This window comes from Schistocerca nitens, chromosome 2 (assembly GCF_023898315.1).
Source record: "Schistocerca nitens isolate TAMUIC-IGC-003100 chromosome 2, iqSchNite1.1, whole genome shotgun sequence".
NCBI lineage: Eukaryota > Metazoa > Arthropoda > Insecta > Orthoptera > Acrididae > Schistocerca > Schistocerca nitens.
Window position 1 is genome coordinate 891,879,315 of NC_064615.1, and position 22,810 is coordinate 891,902,124.

General features: G+C 43.0%; 1 protein-coding gene across 1 annotated transcript in view; it reads right to left on the reverse strand.

The window, feature by feature from the left end:
• Positions 1-1,750: 1,750 nt before the first annotated feature.
• Positions 1,751-22,810, reverse strand: part of LOC126235421 (NFX1-type zinc finger-containing protein 1-like) — a 46,116-nt gene continuing 25,056 nt past the window's right edge. Inside the window, exon 5 of the mRNA XM_049944144.1 lies at positions 1,751-1,854. Within this exon, the coding sequence (XP_049800101.1) occupies positions 1,751-1,854 (104 nt within the window). The remainder of the gene's footprint in view (positions 1,855-22,810) is intronic.

The window sequence follows — 22,810 nt, forward strand, 5'->3', positions numbered from 1 at the left end:
TCATGTGTAGCAAATGTGGATGTTGTAGGTTATTGGTATCGGACAAGCATGTCAGGATTTTGGGTTGGTGTTACATTGCAAAAAATGCAGTGGGGAAGTCAAAATAGTGTCAGAGGGGGTTGTAGATTATGTAGTTGAGACAAGAAAATCTTGGAACAGGGAAGAATAATTTGTGCCTTTCAGGAAGAATTAGAAATGGTATATTTTGAATTAGGTAGGATTAAAGGGGGAAAAGGCAACGGGATCTGGGATGCGGTAATAATAAGCAAAAGGAGAAAACGACAGAAAACACGTTTCAAAGTCAGGTAAGCAATTACTTTGACTTTTTAACTTGCCGCAGAAGAGCCTCAACTAGTTTTAGAGCTAAGTTGATTGCAGCGGATTCATAGGAATGACTTTTAAGACTAGATTGGAACAAAAGTCATGCAGAAAGAAAAGAGTCTTGCTGCTAGGCAACAGTCACAGGAGAGCTGTAGGCCAACTGCCACATGAAAAACTATGTATAACACCAGGTCACAAGCATCATTAAACCTAGCATTAAGCTTAGCCAGAACACAGGGGCCTTGTGCAGATTTTGATGGAGAGGATAAGATACTTATTGTAGGGGGCCCAGGAAACAGCCAGGCTAAAAACTTAGAATACATTATTAAAGGTGAACTGGAAATACAAGCAGCAACAGCACACACTCATGTGGGGTTTGTGGAAGTATTGCAGTCTTGGGCAGGGGAATTGCATCCTCTAGTAATTTAAAGCTGCTTGAAAGGTCACTAAGCTTAGATTGGCGTACATGTGTCAATTGCATCTTGGAGCTCTCTTTTAAAGCTGCTTGAAAGGTCACTAAGCTTAGATTGTAGTACATGTGTCAATTGCATCTTGGAGCTCTCTAATGTCAGCAGCAAATTGCAATATTTTGAGCAATGCTCAACAAGAAAAATTGTTAGGCACAAAATTTATTTTACTTCATCAGAGGTCAAGACTATGAAATAAATCCCAGCAACACTGTCATCTTCAGCAGTTTCAACAAATTCTACTATGACTATTGAAATATTCTGCAAGGTACTCAACACTTCTAAACCGAGTTCCACCTGGTACTTCTGACTTAATTCAGGCATCAATCCTCAAGCGGGTGCATGGCATACTTTGTACACATGTACACAGGTAAACGTGTATGAATAAAATTACAGTTTAATCTTAGTTTACTTAAATATGATAAAATAAGCTACCATTATATCAGCTAAATCATTGTTTAATTAAACAATAATAAAATAAACCTTTTGTTGTATCCCTCTGCTGCGACACAGAAGTGTCATCCCATAGTAATGACCCATTCAAAGCATTAAAACAATGCAGTTGCATCAGATTCTTGTCAATTGCTTATTTGATTATTAATTATTTTGCAGATAACTGTCTCATTGTGGGATTGTGCTGCTAGCTCAGTATCTGGGTCATTTTCTAACATCGATTGTAAATTTTTTTCTCACCTAGCTTGCTATTTATTTAATATTTCTGCTGCTCATTTGGATGTATGACAACTGAAGTTATAGAAACTACATTCTGGTACTGACTTTCAAGTTTCTGAATTACATTCATAATTGCTTGTGAACATTCTCTAGCATTTGCATTTACTTTCACCCCTCCAACATTCAACTTCTGAACTGCACCATCGCCACAACTCAGTAGTTTTTATCACAACCTTGATTTCACACTGCCATTTTCTGTCCTTCATTTCATCATAAAGAATTTAAACTTCCTAATCTTTCATAGCTTCTTTTAATCTTTCCTCCTCCTCCTCTTTAGTGATCTGAAGTACAATATCTTCCAATAGTCTTTCACATGAGGGCAAGTCTCCAGCACCTTAAAAATGTCAATAAATCTGTCACGAGAGTAATATTTAACACCCTTTGAGGAACTGAATTGTTATTTCTTTGTCTTTAAAACGAATGGAGGATCCAGTATGCACTAGCCAAGTCTAAATATCATTGAACGAGATAATGAGCATAGCCATAAGGTTACTAATTTTCCATGGGGTACTGAAATCAATTAGAAAGTGTGGTAAAACATTACAAAGGGCCGTCAGGGAACTCTACGAAGGCAGAACAGCTGAACTGTGGATCAATGTTTCATATGAAACAATGGAAAATCCAGGATGTAATGTAACAATATTATGAATATTTCATAATAATGTTTCATACAATTTTTTAAATTAAGAACAGCTGAACTGTGGATCAATGTTTCATATGAAACAATGCAAAATCCAGGATGTAATGTAACAATATTATGAATATTTCATAATAATGTTTCATACAATTTTTTAAATTAAAAATGGGGCTGTGGAGGTTGATAGGTGAAGATATAGTGATCATTTTTTATTGTTGAAAGTAGTCATGTTTGCTCTTAATCATACACACATAAGTACTGCCAACATCTGCACATGGACAGATCATTGTAAACTTGTGCCAAAAATGCTACTGTGGAAATCTGATCATCATTTGTGCCACATGTGATGTGACTGCATTTGTATTCAATAGTTTCAGCTTATTACACTTAATATTTTGCCATGCCTAATATCAGAATAATAATTAAGCTACCGAAAATGGAAAGTGTATTCAAGTCCAATTCCCATCAAATATAGTGAGTGGTATCATGAAAAAATATGGGTCTTGGTTCAATTGCAGGGCTTCTGACTGCCAACATACTGACCACGCTGTTACTGTGTCTCATTGCGGCTGCCTCGTGCACATGTGAAAAGAAGTTGCTAACTTTGATGCATCATCACAAAACTTCATGCTGTGAACATTATAAAATCCAGACACGTGACAGTTGATTATGTAAAGTAGGTCACTATATATGTACATTTGAAAATTCTTGCCATCTGACTGCTGGCAGCACACGAAAGTCTGAGTTTTGCTGATTCACAATGTCTCTGTCTCATTTTGTTATAAAAGTAAGAACAGTTTTTGTGGTGGGTTGGTGAGTTCTAAGCAAGCATGAAGGAATTATCTTCCCTCCCTGCTACATTTCATTTCATAAAACAATGTCTGTCTATTTTTAGTTACACAAGGAAAATTGCTTCTCATAAGCGTTGCAATCGAACCAGCACCAATATACATTAAACTCATATTTCTTACCCCCAAAAATGTGCAATATTACACAAGCCCGACATGTATTTATTCATCCACTCTCTCAGCTTCAGATGATAAACTTTTTCCAGTGGAATATTAGCCTTGATGAAAACTTGAGTTGTTGATAAAATAAATTCTTTTTTATCGGTTTTTGCTCGTTTGAAAATCTGGCACGTATTTCTTCATACGCTCTCCCAGCTTCAGATGATCAACTTTTTCCAGTGGAATATTAGCTTTGATGAAAACCTGACTTGATGATAAAATGAATTCTTTTTTATTAGTTTTTGTTCACTTTGCTGTTGCACTGGTGTCTGTGATAGTAACTTGTCTCTTCACACCTGTTGTCATTAGTGCCTTCTCCTTGTTCTTCTTATCGGAAGATATATTAATATGTTTTAGGCATGTGTCCTTTCTCTGCCACTCATTTCGGACACTGCAGTATTTACACGTATATTCTGCTTTTGTCAAACATGTAAAATTCCTCTTATTAAATTCTTTTTCTCCAGCAAAAACTGGTGTTGTCATTAGTGCCTTCTACTTGTTCTTCTTATGGGAAGATATATTAATATGTTTTAGGCATGTGTCCTCTCTCTGCCACTCATTTCGGACACTGCAGTATTTACACGTATTTTCTGCTTTTGTCAAACACGTGAAATTCTTAAAATTAATGGCAACGAAATCCAAATGTTGGTGACAGTCGACTTTAAACCACATCGACATATATCAATATCTTAGATTGTATTGAGCACTGTTGACTTCATTTCCTGCTTGGAGATATAAGACATGCAGCATTGTTTGCTGCATTCTTTGATTCGGTAGTGTATTGCTTGTTGGAAATTGTTGCTGATCACCATTGTATTCAGTCTTACATTTTGTGATTTGTTTTTGTGTGATTCCACACTATATATATATATATATATATATATATATATATATATATATATATATATATATAACAGAGGGAAACATTCCACGTGGAAAAAATATATCTAAATATCTAAAAAGAAAGATGATGAGACTTACCAAACAAAAGCGCTGGCAGGTCGATAGACACACAAACAAACACAAACATACACACAAAACTCAAGCTTTCGCAACAAACCGTTGCCTCATCAGGAAAGAGGGATGAGGCAACGGTTTGTTGCGAAAGCTTGAGTTTTGTGTGTATGTTTGTGTTTGTTTGTGTGTCTATCGACCTGCCAGCGCTTTTGTTTGGTAAGTCTCATCATCTTTCTTTATATATATATATATATATATATATATATATATATATATATATATATATAGAGGGAAACATTCCATGTGGGAAAAATATATCTAAAAACAAATATGATGAGACTTACCAAACAAAAGTGCTGGCAGGTCGATAGACACACAAACAAATACAAACATACACACAAAATTCAAGCTATCGCAACAAACAGTTGCTTCATCGGGAAAGAGGAAAGGAGAGAGAAAGACGAAAAGATGTGGGTTTTAAGGGAGAGGGTAAGGAGCCATTCCAATCCCGGGAGTGGAAAGACTTACCTTAGGGGGAAAAAAGGACAGGTATACACTCGCACACACACACATATCCATCCGCACATACATAGACACAAGCAGACATTTCTCAAATGTCTGCTTGTGTCTGTGTATGTGCGGATGGATATGTGTGTGTGTGTGTGTGTGAGTGTATACCTGTCCTTTTTTTCCCCCTAAGGTAAGTCTATCCACTCCCGGGATTGGAATGACTCCTTACCCTCTCCCTTAAAACCCACATCCTTTTGTCTTTCCCTCTCCTTTCCTCTTTCCTGATGCAGCAACCGTTTGTTGCGATAGCTTGAATTTTGTGTGTATGTTTGTGTTTGTTTGTGTGTCTATTGACCTGCTAGCGCTTTTGTTTGGTAAGTCTCATCATCTTTGTTTATATATATAGACACACACACACACACACACACACACACACACAACAATGGTGCCCCTCCTGATCAGTAATACGAGATTCTTGATCTTTGTTACATCATCCTTTCTGGCCTTAGGTTACACCTTATTCTCTACACTGTCACACTGTTTTTTAGTGCGTTTGTCAGTCTTCATTATTTTGTTGACAGTCTCCACAGCGTTGAAGCTATTTCAGATGGTTAAACTAATGTTATCAGACTTGAAACATCACTCACAGATTTGGAAGGCTTGTCTCCAATCTAGTTTTTGGATCTGACCCTAACATTACTATTGCTGCTTTCAACTTACAATAGAGCTAACTCCTCTTGTATCACTACCCAATCAGCTTTAAGTTCTGGGATTCGCTGTGAGCCATACCCAATCAGCTAGAAGTTTCAAGATTATCTGTGCTAGTATTAGTCCAGTAAAAAAAAGGTAGACTGGAGGAAAAAATTGTGCAGTAAAGGAGTTTTGTACAGTGGTAGGGGTGAGCGTCATGAAAAACATGCTAAAAATGCTGACTGGTGGGATGTGAGGATGGGGGTGGAGGGTAATGGGTAAAGGTCACTTTTTAAGTTTTTCTTGAATATCTCAAAAACTGCAGCATTTATCAAAATTGTTTCCCAGCACAAAATTAAAATAAATTAAATTTCCTACAAAAAATGTCCTACTATTTTTTCTCTAGGACTGACAGTGCCCAAACAAAGGGGGTGGAAACATCACCGATTATTAAAAATAATGTTTCAACACTATAAAATTAATATATATAGTTAAATAACATGAGTTAAGAACAAATATTAAATGAATGTACCTCATGTTAGTGCAGTAGAACCGTAATCAGAGATAAATTGTGTCATGTGGGTGTAATAGTGTGTAAAGACATGTGTGGAGTTCAGAAGTGTGAGGGAAGTTAGTTTGCTGGACTCTGGTCACGTACATTCCTCCTTCAAAGTTAAGCAAAAAAAGAGCGAGCAGGCACTTCCTCATCCTCTCTGCTGCACTATGCCACAAAAACCAACTGCAAGGTGTTCACAAAGTTATAATGACCCTTCTACAGCTCACTGGTGACACTGTATGCGACATGCCTGGGAGTGTTTCTTCCTCCCACTCCCATGCTCACACCACATCAGTCGGGATTTTTAATATGTTACTCATTACACTCCCCACCCCCTTCCACTGTGAAAACATTGTGACTACACAAATTTTTCTCTCTCATTTTCCTTCACTGACTAGAGTGTACTGTATGGAAATAGTGACAGTCACTGCCATCTCTAGAAATGACCAATATCATGCCTCACAAACATCAGTTCACAACATCCCGAATGAGAATAATGCTGACTTTCATTACACTTATTTCAATTGCTGACAATTTGGTGGCATTTTGCGGACTTTCACATTTTGACAGCAAAAATTTGCTATTGGGATCTGGTTCTACATCTACATCTATACACTGCAAACCACCTTGAGGTGCAATTGTGTACCTCAACAACTAGCTCCCAATATTTATTTATGTGAATGTTTTCTTTTCTTCATTAGTAATAAGAAATGTGCACATTGCCACAGATGACCGCAAAGATAGGCTTTTAAAACCATCTTTGTCACAAAAGAGCAATGTCAGAAGAATATTCAATTTTTTAACAACTTTTGTTTCAATCTCGCTTTAGAGGACTTATAATTTTAGATCTCACACAAAAAGGACTGTAATTTTTACTTGTGCATCAACAATGTGTGTAGTAAATGCTATGTGTGATAAAAAATGCAAGAAAAAGTATGTACTAAGAGTTATCGTAGCCGCAAGAATGTTTTTATTTGTTACGCCAATAGTTTACAAGCACTACTTTTGCCTGCAATCATAAGAAGAGGGAGTAATTTTTTCCACTCTGCAAGACATCTAAAAATATATATGTGCTGATGATCAAGATTTAGTGGATGGACTGTATGATCAGCAACCATAGAAAATTAGAAATAAATTAATGATGTCAGCATAACTTAATAGACTTTTATTAAATATACACTATGATCAAAAGTATCTGGACACCCCCAAAAACACCGAGCGAGGTGGCGCAGTGGTAACACACTGGACTCGCATTCGGGAGGACGACGGTTCAATCCCGCGTCCGGCCATCCTGATTTAGGTTTTCCGCGATTTCCCTAAATCGCTCCAGGCAAACGTCGGGATGGTTCCTTTCAAAGGGCACGGCCGACTTCCTTCCCCGTCCTTCCCTAATTCGAATAGACCGATGACCTCGCTGTCTGGTCTCCTTCCCCAACCAACCAACCAACACCCCCACAAACATCTGTTTTTCATATTAGGTGCATTGTGCTGCCACCTACTGTCAGGTGCTCCATACCAGCAACCTCAGTAGTCATTAGACACCGTGAGAGAGCAGAATGGGGCACTCTGCAGAACTCATGGACTTCAAACATGGTCAGATGATGTCTGTATGCGAGATTTCCACACTCCGAAACATACCTAGGTCCACATTTCCAATCTGATAGTGAAATGGAAACATGAAGAGACACGTACAGCACAAAAGCATACAGGCCGACCTCATCTGTTGACTGACAGAGACCGCTGACAATTGAAGTGGGTCATAAAGTGTAATAGGGAGACAGCTAACCAGACCATCACACAGGAATTCCAAACTGCATCAGGATCCAGTGCAAATTCTATGACAGTTAGGCTTGGTTTTCATGGTCAAGCAGTTGCTCATAAGCCACACATCACAACGCCTCGCTTGGTGTAAGGAGCGTAAACACTGGACAATTGAACAGTCAAAAAACATTGTGTGGAGTGATGAATCACAGTACACAATGTGGCGATCCAATGGCAGGGTGTGGGTATGGCGAATGCCCGGTGAACGTCATCTGCCAGCGTGTGTAGTGCTAACAGTAAAATTCGAAGGTGGTGGTGTTCTATGTGGTCGTGTTTTTCATGGAGGAAGCTTGCACCCCTTGAGGTTTTGCATGGTACTATCACAGCACAGGCCTACATTGATGTTTTAAGCACCTTCTTGCTTCCCACTGTTGAAGAGCAATTTGGGGATGGCAATTGAATCTTTCAACATGATCGAGCACCTGTCCAAAATGCATGGCCTGTGGCAGAGTGGTTACATGACAATAACATCCCTGTAATAGTCTGGCCTGCACAGAGTCCTGACCTGAATCCTATAGAAAACCGCTGGGATGTTTTGGAATGCCGACTTCGCGCCAGGCCTCACCGACCGACGTGAATACCTCTCCTCAGTGCAGCACTCTGTGAAGAATGGACTGCCATTCCTCTAGAAACTTTCCTGCACATGACTGAAAGTACGCCTGTGAGAGTGGAAGCTGCCATCAAGGCTAAGGGTGGTCCAAAACCATACTGAATTCTGGCATTACCGATGGAGGGCGCCACGAACTTATGTCATTATCTCTCATTGTGTAAATTTCATGCCAGTTCACACCCTTTTATGTTAGCTGTTGGGCTGTCTCCCAGTATGGTTATTACAAAATCAACCAACAGACCTAACATGGTTGGTGACTGATTTTCCAGCACAAAGTAATAGCTAAACATGAACAGACTTTTTCTAGTGTATGTTAAATGCACATACACAAAAATTTTGTCATTACTGTGCAAAAGAAAAACTAATTTTTGTCTATTTTCGTATAGCATTAGTATGAGTGCATCAAAAGCTATTATTATATGAAAAAAAGCTATTATTATATGAAAACGAGGAGCAGAGAATTAAAAAGACCAATTTATCCACCAATGGGAGACGTAAGTGAGCTGGTTGACTATGCAGAGAAGGTACAAAATTTGTGCAATAGCTTACATGCTTACACTTAGTAGCGTCTCTCTTGTCATATTTAGCTTTCTTTCCTTTTCCCTTCGCCATTTCCCTAGTAGAGAACTTATTAATCAAAAGGATTCAAAAATCATACCAACTTTATGAAAATTCCAATCATTTGTGTTGTAATACTTTTCAACAAATTGACAGAAATTTATCGAAACGCGATTTCACAGCAACTTGCAGGTTTCAAGAGCAAGATTTATTTGCATAAAAATTTTTCTGCTGATTTTTATTAAATTTTTTGGTAATCAAAATGGCTGACCAAAAATTACCCATTGTTGATTGTAATACAGAATGTGCAATCGGCCAAGATGGCGGTGATTTGCATGAAGCTGACATAAACCAGATATAGATATCACATATGTAACAAATGACACGACAGATACACGGACAAACTATGACAACACCATGATGATTGTGAACAAAACAGAGGAACTTCAAACAGCAATGTATTTTGACAACATAGGACGGACACCGATTATTGGTAATCCGAATATTACCATGCAAAGTACAGCAGACAGCAATGATAATAGTACCCCCGTTTGCTGTTACAGCGCCGGCCGAAGTGGCCGTGCGGTTAAAGGCGCTGCAGTCTGGAACCGCAAGACCGCTACGGTCGCAGGTTCGAATCCTGCCTGGGGCATGGATGTTTGTGATGTCCTTAGGTTAGTTAGGTTTAACTAGTTCTAAGTTCTAGGGGACTAATGACCTCAGCAGTTGAGTCCCATAGTGCTCAGAGCCATTTGAACCATTTTTTGCTGTTACAGCAATTACTGACAACTATGATTACAAAATTCAATACAGTTACACAACAGCTTAGTAACTTGAACATAAAATGTTGCGAACTGTCACAAGGGTTTTCAGATTTCAAAACAGAACGAAAACAGGTGTTGGAAGATATCCAAAACAGTGTCACACAAAAACTCAATGATCTGACAGGAAGTCTACACACAGAGACATCTGAAAATTTAAAGGAAATGAAGAAACAATTAAAACAGGAGTTAATTTCTGATGTTAAGGAAAGTACTGAGATTTTGAACAAAAAAGCAAGTTCAATTAGTGACAACCAAAACACATAGAAAGTGAATTAAAGAAAATAACGGACATAAATAATAGTATAAGAGCAAATCAAAACCAAATGTGTAATACTATAAAGAAAGTGACCACTGTCAACAAGCTACACAAGGACTATGAAGGTTTACCACTGGCAGTAGAGGGGTTAACATTAAGAGCAGAAAGCTTGGGATTAGAGTCTGAATGTGCCAAAAGAGAAAGAACTCAGATAAGGAAAAATTTAGACAATATAACGAAAACAGCAGAAGCAGGTACCTTAGATCAAAGTAGTACATTAGCGCAGAAGGTAGTATCGGAATGCAAAGTATATAGACATGGTAGAAGAGGCCATGAAGAAAAGGGAAACCGAATCATCAAATGAAGTAGGTCAGGTTGCTAATATTCAACTACCTGTGCCAATAATTGATGCATCTAATAGTTCTCCACATCTTGCAACAAGCCCAATAGTGAGCATAAGTAAAGACTGTAAAATTTTGTAATTTACCTGCAGCAGTCCCTGCAACATATGCACAATTGCTACACAGTGCTTTGCACACTTGTAACAACACACCGATGTCAGATAATGCCGCATGTTTAACATTTATCTTCGGTGGTGAAGGGTTGCTTAGACATACGCAGGTTTCCATGTATTTGACAGATAGAAAGCGGATAAATCCAGTAGTTTTTATCAGTGCGTACCACAATGTATTTCTGCGTTAACTGGACAGAAGCTAAAAAAGATTTGTTGTTGGCAATAGCCAAGGTGACATTCTTTTGTGGGCCACTGAAATTGCAGAATGTTGTCACGGTTAAGAGCAATTTGAACATGCTTTCTTAGACAAGTACTGGTAGGAAGCAATTCAAGAAAGATTAAGATGTGAAGCCTTTAACCTGGCTCCATTTATTAGCAAGCATGGAAGCTTGTGGGGTTATTTGGAAAAGTATTTAAATAAGACCATATATTGGACCAATCAGATATCACAGGTGGATGTATTAAAGAGCCGACTTCTGCTACACATAAGGGAAAAATTAGTAACCACAACTCCTAGTACTTTTTGTCAGTTTTGGATTCCACTAACCTGTTTTATGAAGAGGCACCATGGCAACATAAAGCAGCAGATAAACACCTCAACCTGTCTTTAGAAAGCAACCTGTAAATAATAATGTTACTACACAACAAGCATGGCAACCATATATGACGCAGTACGTACAAAAAGGTAATGGAAATGGGATAAACAAAAGATTTAAGCGAGGTTATCAGAACGACATGAACAATTACAACGGACAAGCAAACCACAGTCTGCCAACCTCAAGGCTAGCCGCCGCCTGTATGTGATACCAGCCAGCTTATGCAGTGGCAAGCGGTCAGCAAAAATCAAATGCCATGTGCTGTGCCACAGCCAACCTTTGGACAACATATCAGAGCGAACTATACAGGTAGTTTCGCACAAAGATGGGTCACGCGCAGCCAATGACACGAATTGGTGTAAAACGACACACACTCAACAGCTCGCTGAAGTTACTTCAGTCACCGGCAGAAAACTCAGACTGGTTGCAGTGAGACCCCACAGCCTGGTTGTAGATTATGCAAAGGAAAATGGTAGCTTCCAAAAATTCTCAAAAACACACATTTCATTGTGTTGATATACAATGAAATTCAGGGTGACATATTCTTTTGCGGAACCACAAACACTGATTTGCTATGAAATAAATTACGTATCCAAAACACTCCTACTGGTAACTTACAATAAAAAAAAATTATAAGAAACATCCAGAAATTCTCAAAAATAATCTATCTCTCACGTAACTGTACAACGAAATCAGAGAATGACTGTTTTGAACAAGGATAGGCTTACTGTTTTCAAAAAGTTTAAAAGAGCACAATTAAGTTTAAGCCTGTAATTAACAATAACAGTAAGAGTTTATCGCAGCAATCATAAATGTTCAAAATTTCACAACATATCACAATACAAATGGGTATTGATTCAATCAATGTATATAAAAAAACGTGCATTTTGCATGAATTTTTTGCTTAGCCAATTCTGTGCACACTTATACACTAGTATCCCAAAGAAGAACACTGCAGCTTTAGTTTATCTCAGTTAAATTCACTAAAATGTGCAGCACATACAAAGCACGTCTTTCGCCTGTTGCCTATTGAAGTTATTTGTTGAATAAAATATAACAACAAAGGGTTTTTAAATTATAGCAATAACGGAACTTCCTGGATGCAACACTATGTAAAGTAAGTGACTGACGTGTGGGGCATAGAAACACATAAGAGAATATTATATTCACACTAGCTTTTCAGCTCTTGCTGTTTTTGCAGTAAAGTACATATGCCCACACACACAACCACACAGACACCCAAACACACACTCCCGTGCCTGCAGCCAAACTGATATTGTTTATCCTTAGGCCCATCCCAGAACCACTCCATTGAATCTACCTCTCTCCTCACCCTTACCTCTCCTTTCACACTTACCTTGTACATGCTTCCTGAAGTCCATAAACTCAAACACTGTGGCCAGTTACTGTGGTCCTAATGACAGGATCTCAGTCCACTTTGAGCAACACCCACAACCTACCATCTTATATAAAAGAAACCACCATATCCTCCACTGACTTGGCACAGTTTCTGTTCCTTTATGACATGGCACCCTGCTCGTCACTGTTGAAGCCACCTTTCTCTACACTAACATCCCTAATGCCCACGGCCTTGTCACTATGGAACACTACCTTTACAAATGCCCAACACTCCAAACCTACAACCTTCTTCCTGGTCCTCATCCATAACTACTTCTCCTTTGAAGGCATCACCTACAAACAAATCCTTGGTACTGCAATAGGCACCCGCTTGGCACCATACTATGCCAACCTAATCATGGGCCATTTAAAGGAATCCTTCCTAACCACCTAGAATTCCAAACCCTTCAACTGGTTCAGGTTCACTAATAACATCTTCATGATGTGGACCGACGGTAAGGACACCCTATCCACATTCCTCCAGAACCTCACCACTTTATCCCCCATTCGCTTCACCAGATCCTCCTCAACCCAACAAGCCACCTTCCTCGATATTGACCTGCATCTCAAGGATCATTATATCAGTACCTCCATCCGTATCAAAACTCCCAACCACCAGCAATACTTCTGATTTGATAGCTGCTACCCCTTCTACACCAAGAAGTGATACACATACAGCCTAGCCACCATCCACGGCTGTAGCATTTGTAGTGATGAGCAGTCCCTCTCCTAACATTCCAAGGTTCTCACTGAGGCCTTCACAGACTGCAGTTACCTTCCCAACCTTGTACAGCGATAGATCTCCCATGCTTTGTCCCTTCACCCTTCAATCACCTACCACCTGTCACCATATCCACCGTCGAGCCAAGAAGGATCAAAGGACCACTTTCCTTCTGACTCAGTACCAGCCAGAACTGGAGGAGATGACACACTTTAAGCCAGGGTTTCGACTACTCTTGCTCTGCCCTGAAATGAGGAATATCTACCCACTATCCCCCACCATCACCACCAGCAGTATTCCGCCACCCATCAAACCTATGCAATATTTTTGTCCGCCCCTCCTTCCAACCCGATGCCTGATTACTCATGTCCCTGCAATAGACCTAAGTGAAATACCTGTCCCATACATCCTCCCACCACCACCTACTCCACTCTGGTCACAGACAACACCTATCCCATCTAAATCAGGGCTACCTGTGAAAGCAGTCATGTGATGTACCTGCTAAGCTGCAACCACTGTGCTGTTTTCTACATGGACATAAAAATCAACAAGCACGAATGGCCACTGACAACTGGACCACCCAATTGCTGAACATGTTGCCCAACACAATGTATGTCACTTAAATGACTGTTTCACAGTCTACACCATCTGGAACCTTCCTACTAACAACAGCTTTACTGTATTACACAGGTGGGAAATCTCCCTGCAATATATTATACATTCCCGTAACCTCCTGGCCTCAACCTTCACTAGCCCCTGACCTTCACCTCGCTAATCCCTTCTCTCCTCCCACTCCAGCACTAAACAGCCTTCTATTTGATCAATGTACATACTTGTCTTCCCTCCTCTACTTCTGTCCTTTTCCGATCTGTCTCTACCCACTTCCGCTCACCGACAAACCTCCCTACTGCAACTAACAACCCTATCCTGTACTCACCACATCCCTGGACAATCCCACAAGCATCATTACACCTTCCCCAACTCTATCCTGCTATCCCTTCCCTTCCCTGCCCCAGTCTCCTCCTTACCCCCACCACCCACATACAGCTTCTCCCATCAGGTTCGTTTGCTGTATGCAGTCCAGCCTCGGCAGACAGTGGCAGCGTCATGTGCGTGTGTTTGTGTGTGTGTGTGTGTGTGTGTGTGTGTGTGTGTGTGTGTGAGAGAGAGAGAGAGAGAGAGAGAGAGAGAGAGAGAGAGAGAGAGAGAGAGAGCAAATGCCCATATAGGGGGGAGAAGGAAGAGTGAAGGCAGTACAAGATCTGGACAACACAGAAATAGTGTGGAGAGAAGAGAGAAAATGTAAGGTGATGCAGTAGGAAACAGATTAGCAGAGGTTTAGGCCAGGGGGATTGAGAAGGTGCAGGATATACTACAGAGACGATTTCCACTGTGTGGTTCAGAGAAACTAGTGCTGGATGGGAGTAACCAAATGGCTCATTCAGTGAAACAGCTGCTGAGGTCATTTGTGTTGTGATATACAGCATGTTCAACAAATGGATGATCATGTTTGCAGTTGGCCACAGTTTGGTTGGTTGGTTGGTTTAAAGGTGGGAGAAGGGACCAAACTACGAGGTCATTGGTCCCTTGTTCCTAATAAAACAATGCCACAAGTGTGAGAATAAAATGGACAAAACAAATAACACAAAATAGAAAGAGCCTAAAAGCACTAGGGTGGAGGACACAGAGGGACACGGACATGCACTAAAAACTACATACATGGATAAAACATAAAACTAAAGCTGCTGTGGAGGCATTGTCGCCCAACACCAAAGGCAGGATGCTGGGAAAGTTAAAAAGTCTGCCGCAGAGCGGCTAAAAGTGGGCGGTCCAGCAAGAGGTGGATGACAGTCATTTGGGAACCACAACGACACTGAGGTGAGTCCGAGTAGGTAACCATGCATTAGCGACGTTTGGCCAATACGGAGCCAGCAGAGGACAACTGATTCCCTGTGAGAGGCCTGCATGGAAGACTTCCACACATTCAAAGTCTCCTTAATGACACACAGTTTGTTGTGCGTGCTGTTATGCCATTCCATCTCCCAAAGCCGGCAAACCCTGCGGTGTAAGACAGAATGCAAGTCAGCTTCCGAGATGCCTATCTCCAGAAGCGGTTTCTGCGTCACCTGTTTGGCCAGCCTGTCAGCAAGTTTGTTGCTGGGGATTCCGACATATCCTGGGGTCCACACAAACACCTCTGAATGGCGGGACTGTTCCAGGGTGTAGATGGACTCCTGAATGGACGCTACCAGACGGTGATGAGGGTAGCACTGGCTGATAGCTTGTAGGATGCTCAATGAGTCAGTACACAGGAGAAATGACTCACCAGGGCATGAGCGGATGTACTCAAGAACACGAGATATGGCCGCCAGCTCTGCAGTGAAAACACTGCAGCCAAGTGGCAAGGAGTGCTGCTCAATATGTCCTCCATGAACATATGCGAAGCCTATGTGACCATCAGCCACTGAGCCGTCGGTGTAAACCACTTCTGAGCCCCGGAACACATCAAGAATCGAGAGGAAGTGACAGCAGAGAGTGGCAGGGTTAACGGGGTCCTTAGGGCCATGTAAAAGGTCCAGACAAAGCTGCAGCCGAGGCGTACACCATGGAGGCATACGTGAACAGACCACAAGTAGAGGTGGTAAAGGGAAGAAATCCAGTTCAGAGAGAAGGGACTGCATGCGAACCGAATCATTAGCCCCGATCTGGGCCGCCGATGTGGGAGATGGACTGCCGCGGATGGGAAAAGGAGACGGTAATTCGGATGCTCAGAGGAACTATGAATTCGTGCTGCATAACTGGAGAGCAGTTTTGCACGTCTGATCTGCAGTGGAGGGACACCAGCCTCCACCAGTACATTGGTCACCGGACTTGTCCTAAAAGCTCCTGTCACTAATCGAACCCCAAAGTGCTGCACAGGGTCGAGTAAATACAATGCTGAAGGCGTTGCCAAACCATAAACCACACTCCCAAAGTCAATTCGGGAGTGGACAAGGGCTCTGTAGAGCTGCAGCAGCATACAGTGATCTGCACCCCAATTGGTGTTGCTCAGGCAATGGAGGGCATTGAGGTTCTTCCGTTCTTCCAGCACTTTTGCTTAAGCTGACGAAGATGTGGGAGCCAAGTCAATCGAGCGTCGAAAACCAGTCCTAGGAATTGATATGTCTCCACTACAATCACTGGATTGTCATTAAGCTAAAGTGCGGGTTCTGGATGAACGGTACAATGCCGACAGAAGTCCATGACACATGACTTTGCGGCTGAAACCTGGAAGACGTGGGCTAGAGCCCATGACTGCGCTTTGTGGATGGCTCCCTGGAGGCGCCGCTCAGCAACAACAGTACTGGAGCAGCAGTACGAAATGCAGAAGTCGTCTGCATACAAAGAGGGTGAGACGGAGGGCCTGACAGCTGCTGCTTGACCGTTAATGGCCACTAAAAACAGAGAGACACTCAATACAGAGCCCTGCAGGACTCCATTCTCCTGGATATGGATGGAACTATGGGAGTCACCAACTTGGATATGGAAAGTACAGAGCGACAGGAAGTTTTGGATAAAAATCGGGAGTGTTCCCCAGAGACCCCATTCGTACAATGTTGCAAGGATACGATGTCGCCATGTCGTGTCATATGCTTTACGTAAGCAAAAAAAGACGGTAATCAGGTGTTGCCGCCTGGAAAAGGCTGTTTGGATGGCAGACTTGATGGACACCAGATCGTCAGTGGTAGAGTGACCCTGGTGGAAGCCGCACTGACATGGGGCCATCAAGCCCCATGGCTCCAGGACCCAACCCAACTGCCGACATACCATATGTTCCAGCAGCTTACAAAGAACGTTGATGAGGGTGATGGGGCAATAGCTATCCACCACATCAAGTGGGTTTTTACCAGGTTTGAGCACCTGAATGGTGGTGCTCTCCCGCCATTGCGATGGAAAGACGCCATCACACCAGATCTGGTTGAAGACAATGAGAAGGTGTCGCTTGTAGTCAGATGAGAGAGGTTTAATCATCTGGCTGTGGATGCGATCAGGCCCAGAAGCTGTGCCATTGCAAGGGCACTGAGGAGCTCCCACTCTGTAAATGGGGCGTTATAGGATTCACTGCAGCGTGTAGTGAACGAGAGGACTTTCTCTTCCAGCCACTGTTTGAGTGTGCGAAAGGCTGGGGGGTAATTCTCTGATGTAGAGGCTCGAGCAAAGTGCTTGTTAATCACATTTGTGTTAGTACATAACTCGCCATTTATGGTAACACCAGGGACTGCAGTTGAGGCCTGGTACCCGAGAAGACGTTTGATCTTTACCCAGACTTGGAAAGGTGACTCGTGGCACCCAATGGTGGAGATGTATCTCTCCCAACATTCCTCCTTCCATTGTTTGATAAGGTAGCGAACACGGGCACAGAGCCGTTTAAAGGCTATGAGGTGCTCCACGGAAGGGTGCTGCTTATACCACTGTAGGGCTCACCGACGCTCCTGAATTGCTTCAGCGACTTCCGGCGACCACCAAGGGACTGCCTTACGCCTCAGGCACCCTAAAGAGTGAGGGATCGCATTTTTTGCCGCAGAAACAATTTTGCTAGTCGTCTGCTCAACCATCACATCGACGTTACCGTGTGGGGAAGATTCAGCGGTGACAGCAGAGGTGAAAGTTCCCCAGTCCGCCTTGTTAAGTCCTGGGCTGCAAATTGATAAATCAATGGCCAAGTATCTACCATGAGCCCCACTGAAATGTGTAGCAGCCCCAGTATTTAAGAGGCAGAGGTCAAATTGCGACAGTAAAGTTTCAACATCTCTGCCTTGGCCAGTAAGCATGGTACCACCCCACAACGGGTTATGGGCATTAAAATCTCCCAGGAGTAGGAAAGGTTTAGGGAGTTGACCAATCAGTGCAGCTAATACATTCAGGGGTACTGCACCATCTGGAGAAAGATATACATTGCAAACAGTTATTTCCTGCATCATCCTATTTCTGACAGCCTCAGCTTCAAGAGGGGTTTGAAGAGGCACATGTTCACTACAGATCGAGTTTAGGACATAAACGCAAACTCCACCTGACACTCGATTATAGTCGCTATGGTTCCTGTAACATCCCTTATAGCCGCAGAGGGCAGGGGTCCGCATTGCTGGGAACCGGGTTTCCTGGAGGGCAATGCAGATAGCAGGTGTAAAGCTTAACAGTTGCTGTAGCTCAGCCAGGTGGTGAAAAAAACAGCTGCAATTCCACTGGAGGATGACATCGTGAGACTGGGAAGGCACGGAACAGTCAATGAGGCAGTTTACGCCTCAGAGTCACCTGCTGCCACCGATTTATTGCCTGAGCAGTCTCTGTCCATTGTGTCTGAGGGTCTGGTGAGATCTAGGTCCTCAGCAGACGCCAAAATCTCCACCCTATCCTCAGCCGCAGACCTTGTAGGTAGCGGTGGTGTGGATGCTACCGCAATTTCCTTGGTCTTAGGGGTTTTCTTTTTGGATTTCCCTCGCTGCTCCTTGGGTTTCCCTTGCTAGGAGGACTTCACTGGCTCTGTCTCCGGGACTGAGGATGAGCGTTAAGCCCTACGACCAGCTGCTTTTGGGTTCTTCAGCCACTGGCAGGTGTCTTCTTTCCCACTAGAAGAAACCTGGGAAGGGAGTGAATCAAGAGACCCCTTCCTAGTGAGAGAAGCTGAAGACGAATTACGCTTCTCCAGCTTAGAAGTGGGGATGGACATCTCCGATGGTTGGGGGGGTGTTGCTCCCAAAGTAGGTGGTGCAGAAGCAACAGGGAGGGAAATGCCCCCCCACCATCAAGGTGGCAGGTGCAGTCTTCCGGATCTAAGAGGTGACTTGGGTTGGTGAAGATGATTGTGCCAGAACTGTTGTAGCGGCAGCGTAAGACGATGTCATATGCACAGGATGCAGGCTAAATTTTCTCTTAGCCTCAGTGTAGGTCAGTCGGTCCAGGGTCTTGTACTCCATGATTTTCCTTTCTTTCTGGAGAATCCTGCAATCTGGAGAGCAAGGCAGTTGATACAGATGGGAGGGGGGCACATGGAGTATTGGGATGTGATGGGCGTCCGCAATCTTGGCATGTGGTGCTATAAGTACAGTGGGAAGACATATGGCCAAACTTCCAGCACTTAAGCACCACATTGAGGGAGGGATATAGGGCTTTACATCACACTGGTAGACCATCACCTTGACCATCTCGGGCAATGTATCACCCTCAAAGGCCAAGGTGAAGGCACCGGTGGCAACCTGATTATCCTTCGGCCCCTGGTGGACACGCTGGATGAAATGTACACCTCGCCACTCAAAATTGGCATGCAGCTCATCGTCGGACTGCAGAAGAAGGTCTCTGTGAAATATGATGCCCTGGACCATATTTAAGCTCTTATGGGGCATGATGGTTACAGAAACATCCCTCAGCTTGTCACAAGCGAGTAACTCCCGTGACTGGGCGGAGAATGCTGTTTTGATCAAGACTGACCCAGATCTCATTCTGGACAAGCCCTCCACCTCCCCAAACTTGTCCTCTAAATGCTCAACAAAAAACTGAGGCTTCATTGTCATGAAAGATTCCCCATCAGCTCTCTAACATACAAGGTACTGGGGCAAATAAGATACACTGCCATCCTTAGCCTGACATTCCTCCCATGGTGTGGCCAGGGAGGGTAATGATTTGGAGCCGTACTTCTGTGCATTGAATTGAGCTCATGATCACTTTAGAGACTACTGGTGTTTCACCACCAGCAAGAGATGATAGACTATGCTTCATCACGTGTCATCCGTCCTGATTCCACCCACTCCAACCAGGGGCCCTCCCCATGGGCGCCACCCAGCCGCAGCAAAAGCCACCTGGCAGGATGGCCATTGCCGGGAGTCCTGATGCCCCAGCTGGATGGGCATCTACCCCCTGGCATACATGGGGAGACAATGGCGCAGACATCAGCAGAGCGATCCCTGTGTGATCAGGGGACTACAACCAACAGGGTATATGGCGGCCCCATCACAACGGACTGGCTACCGTGCTGGATATCAGATGCAAATAAGTCCATAGTCATTGTCGACACAGAAATCGACAGTGCATAGTGCATGGTGGAAAATGTGCCCAGGATGCTATCCTTGGTCAAGAGATGGAGAATGGGCAGGACTGCAATGTGACGATGAGAAAGTGGGCTAAAGATCTCAGTGCACGATGCACCTTGTAAGGCGCCCTTCCCCAATTGGCTCACTCTTTGGGAAAATTTTGAAGAATGGAGGCCAAACCCTACAGGGGACCATGACATAAAGGCCGAAACATGTGAAACTCTTTTTAGTCACCTCTTACGACAGGCAGGAATACCTTGGGCTTATTCTAACCCCTGGACCCACAGGGGAGGGGGGGGGGACACAGTTTGGGAATGGCCATTCATCTGAGTAGTCCGTTGGTTACTTGTCATGCCCACAAAGATTGTTCTACACCAGTTGCAACAGAACTGATATATAATGTGGCTGCTTTCACACATGGCCCTTCCTTTTATTGGGTAGGAAATGCCTGTGACTGGACTACGGCAGGACGTGGTGAGTGGGTGTATGGGAGAGATCTTGCATCTGAACTGATTACAAGTGAATGATCTGTGGGGTACAGGATTGGGAGCAGCACTGGAATAGCAATGGAAATGGATATTCTGTAAATTGGATGGGGGACAGGAGACTACTTTGGGTGATGTGGCTAGGATTTTGGGTTTCCCTCATCTCAGGGCATGAGGAGAGGTAGACGAAGCTCTGGTGAAAGATATGGCTGAGCTTTTTAAGGCCAGGGTGATACTGGGTGATCAGAGAAGTCTTGGTTGTTGGCTGGTTATCAGGTGTATTATTGTCAGAGGAAGAGGTGGCACAGGTTCAAATGGCTCTGAGCACTATGGGACTTAACATCTAAGGTCATCAGTCCCCTAGAACTTAGAACTACTTAGACCTAACTAACCCAAGGACATCACACACATTCATAACCAAGGCAGGATTCGAAACTGCGACTGTAGCGATCATGTGGTTCCAGACTGAAGTTCCTAGAACTGCTAGGTCATAATGGCCGGCTGGTGGCACAGGTGGGTAGGATATTGTCTGTCAATAAAGGATCTGTATATTTCGAAAGCTTCTGCTTTCCACTGCAGATGCAGCACCCACAGGTGATGACACTGTATGGTAATGACTTTACTTACCAGTTGTCAAAGTGGAGGTTCTGTAGGTGGTTGGTGCACTTCATATGAACAGATATAATTATAGAGCCATCTGAGAAGTGGAGATGTAGAGATGGCTCATGGAGTTAAGAAGAACCAGGTGAAGTGGATTTGGTAGTCAGTGGTGAGGTTATTGTGGAAATAGCAAAGGTTGTTCTTGTCATGAGTCAGTATCAAGAAAATGTAACCCATGAACTGAATCAGACAAGGGGTTTTAGTTCTGACTGGATAGGAAGGATTCTTCCAAATGGCCCATAAATAAGTTGGCACTGGATGGTGCCATGCACAGATTTATTTATAGATTTGGCCTTCAAAGGTGAAAAATTTTGTGTCAGGGTGTGGTAGACTAAGAGGATTAGGAAGGAGGTACTGGGTTTGGCATCAGGATGTTGGGGAGGGTAGTATTCCAAAGACAGTAGTTTATTCTGTGTGAGCATTGTATCCAGTTACAACAGGATGATCAGACCTGTATGACTAGGTTTACTGGGTCTGGGTAAAAGATAGGAATGTGGAGCATTGCTGGTGTGAGGAAGGAGATGCAGTCAAGTGTCAGGATTTGTGGTGGACTTACGGGATTGAGGAGCTGCCAGGGTCCTGTTAGACTTATGGGAAGGGATCATAAGATGTCGAAAAGGTGGTGGAGATCTTCAGCCATTTATTCTCTATGATTCATGATCACTGGGTGAAGCCATTGTCTGTGGGAAGGCTGATAGGTCTGGATTGGTTTTCAGGTTACGGATAGCTGTGCGTTTTGTAGGAGTAATGATAAACTCAATGGGGAGGCATTTAGGAAACGAAAGCGAGGCCAGGTCAGAAATGAAGAATTTCTGAAAGGTTGTACCAAGTGATGACTGTGTGGAAGAGGAGGCAGATCTCTCTTGGAGGCAGTTGGCTGTTGTCAATGGGGTGCATGGCAAAGAAATGCTTTCACTGCAGAAAACAAGTAAAGATTCTTTACAAGTCCAAAATGGCTGAACTTAGGTTTTGAGCTAAGGTGAGGATTTTAGTAAGTACTGAGACTTCTGCCAGGGTCACAGTTTTGGCAGAAAGATTGGAAACAGTATTTTGGGACTGGTACTCAGGAGCAGTGTTTTTCATGGAGGGAAGAGGAATTTTTTGGTTATGTGGAGGATAGTAAGTCAGAAACACATGGTCAAGGAGCTGTGAAGGATTGACAGTAAAGGAGGGGGGGGGGGGGGGGCTGGGATCAAAAAAGGTAGGCTCTTACTTGAATATAAGTAATTCTAAGAGGGCTAAAGACAAGAGTAGCAGAACAGCTTCCTCAGATGATAATGGGAATGCTGTTCCAGTTTTCAAAGGGCAAGAGTTCCTATTGCAATGATGGCATTCAGGAAATTGTGGTCACAGAGTAAAAAGATTTTGCAAAAGAGTAGAGACCGTCAAGTATAGTTTGAGTTTGCGTTCTATGATTATGAAGGAC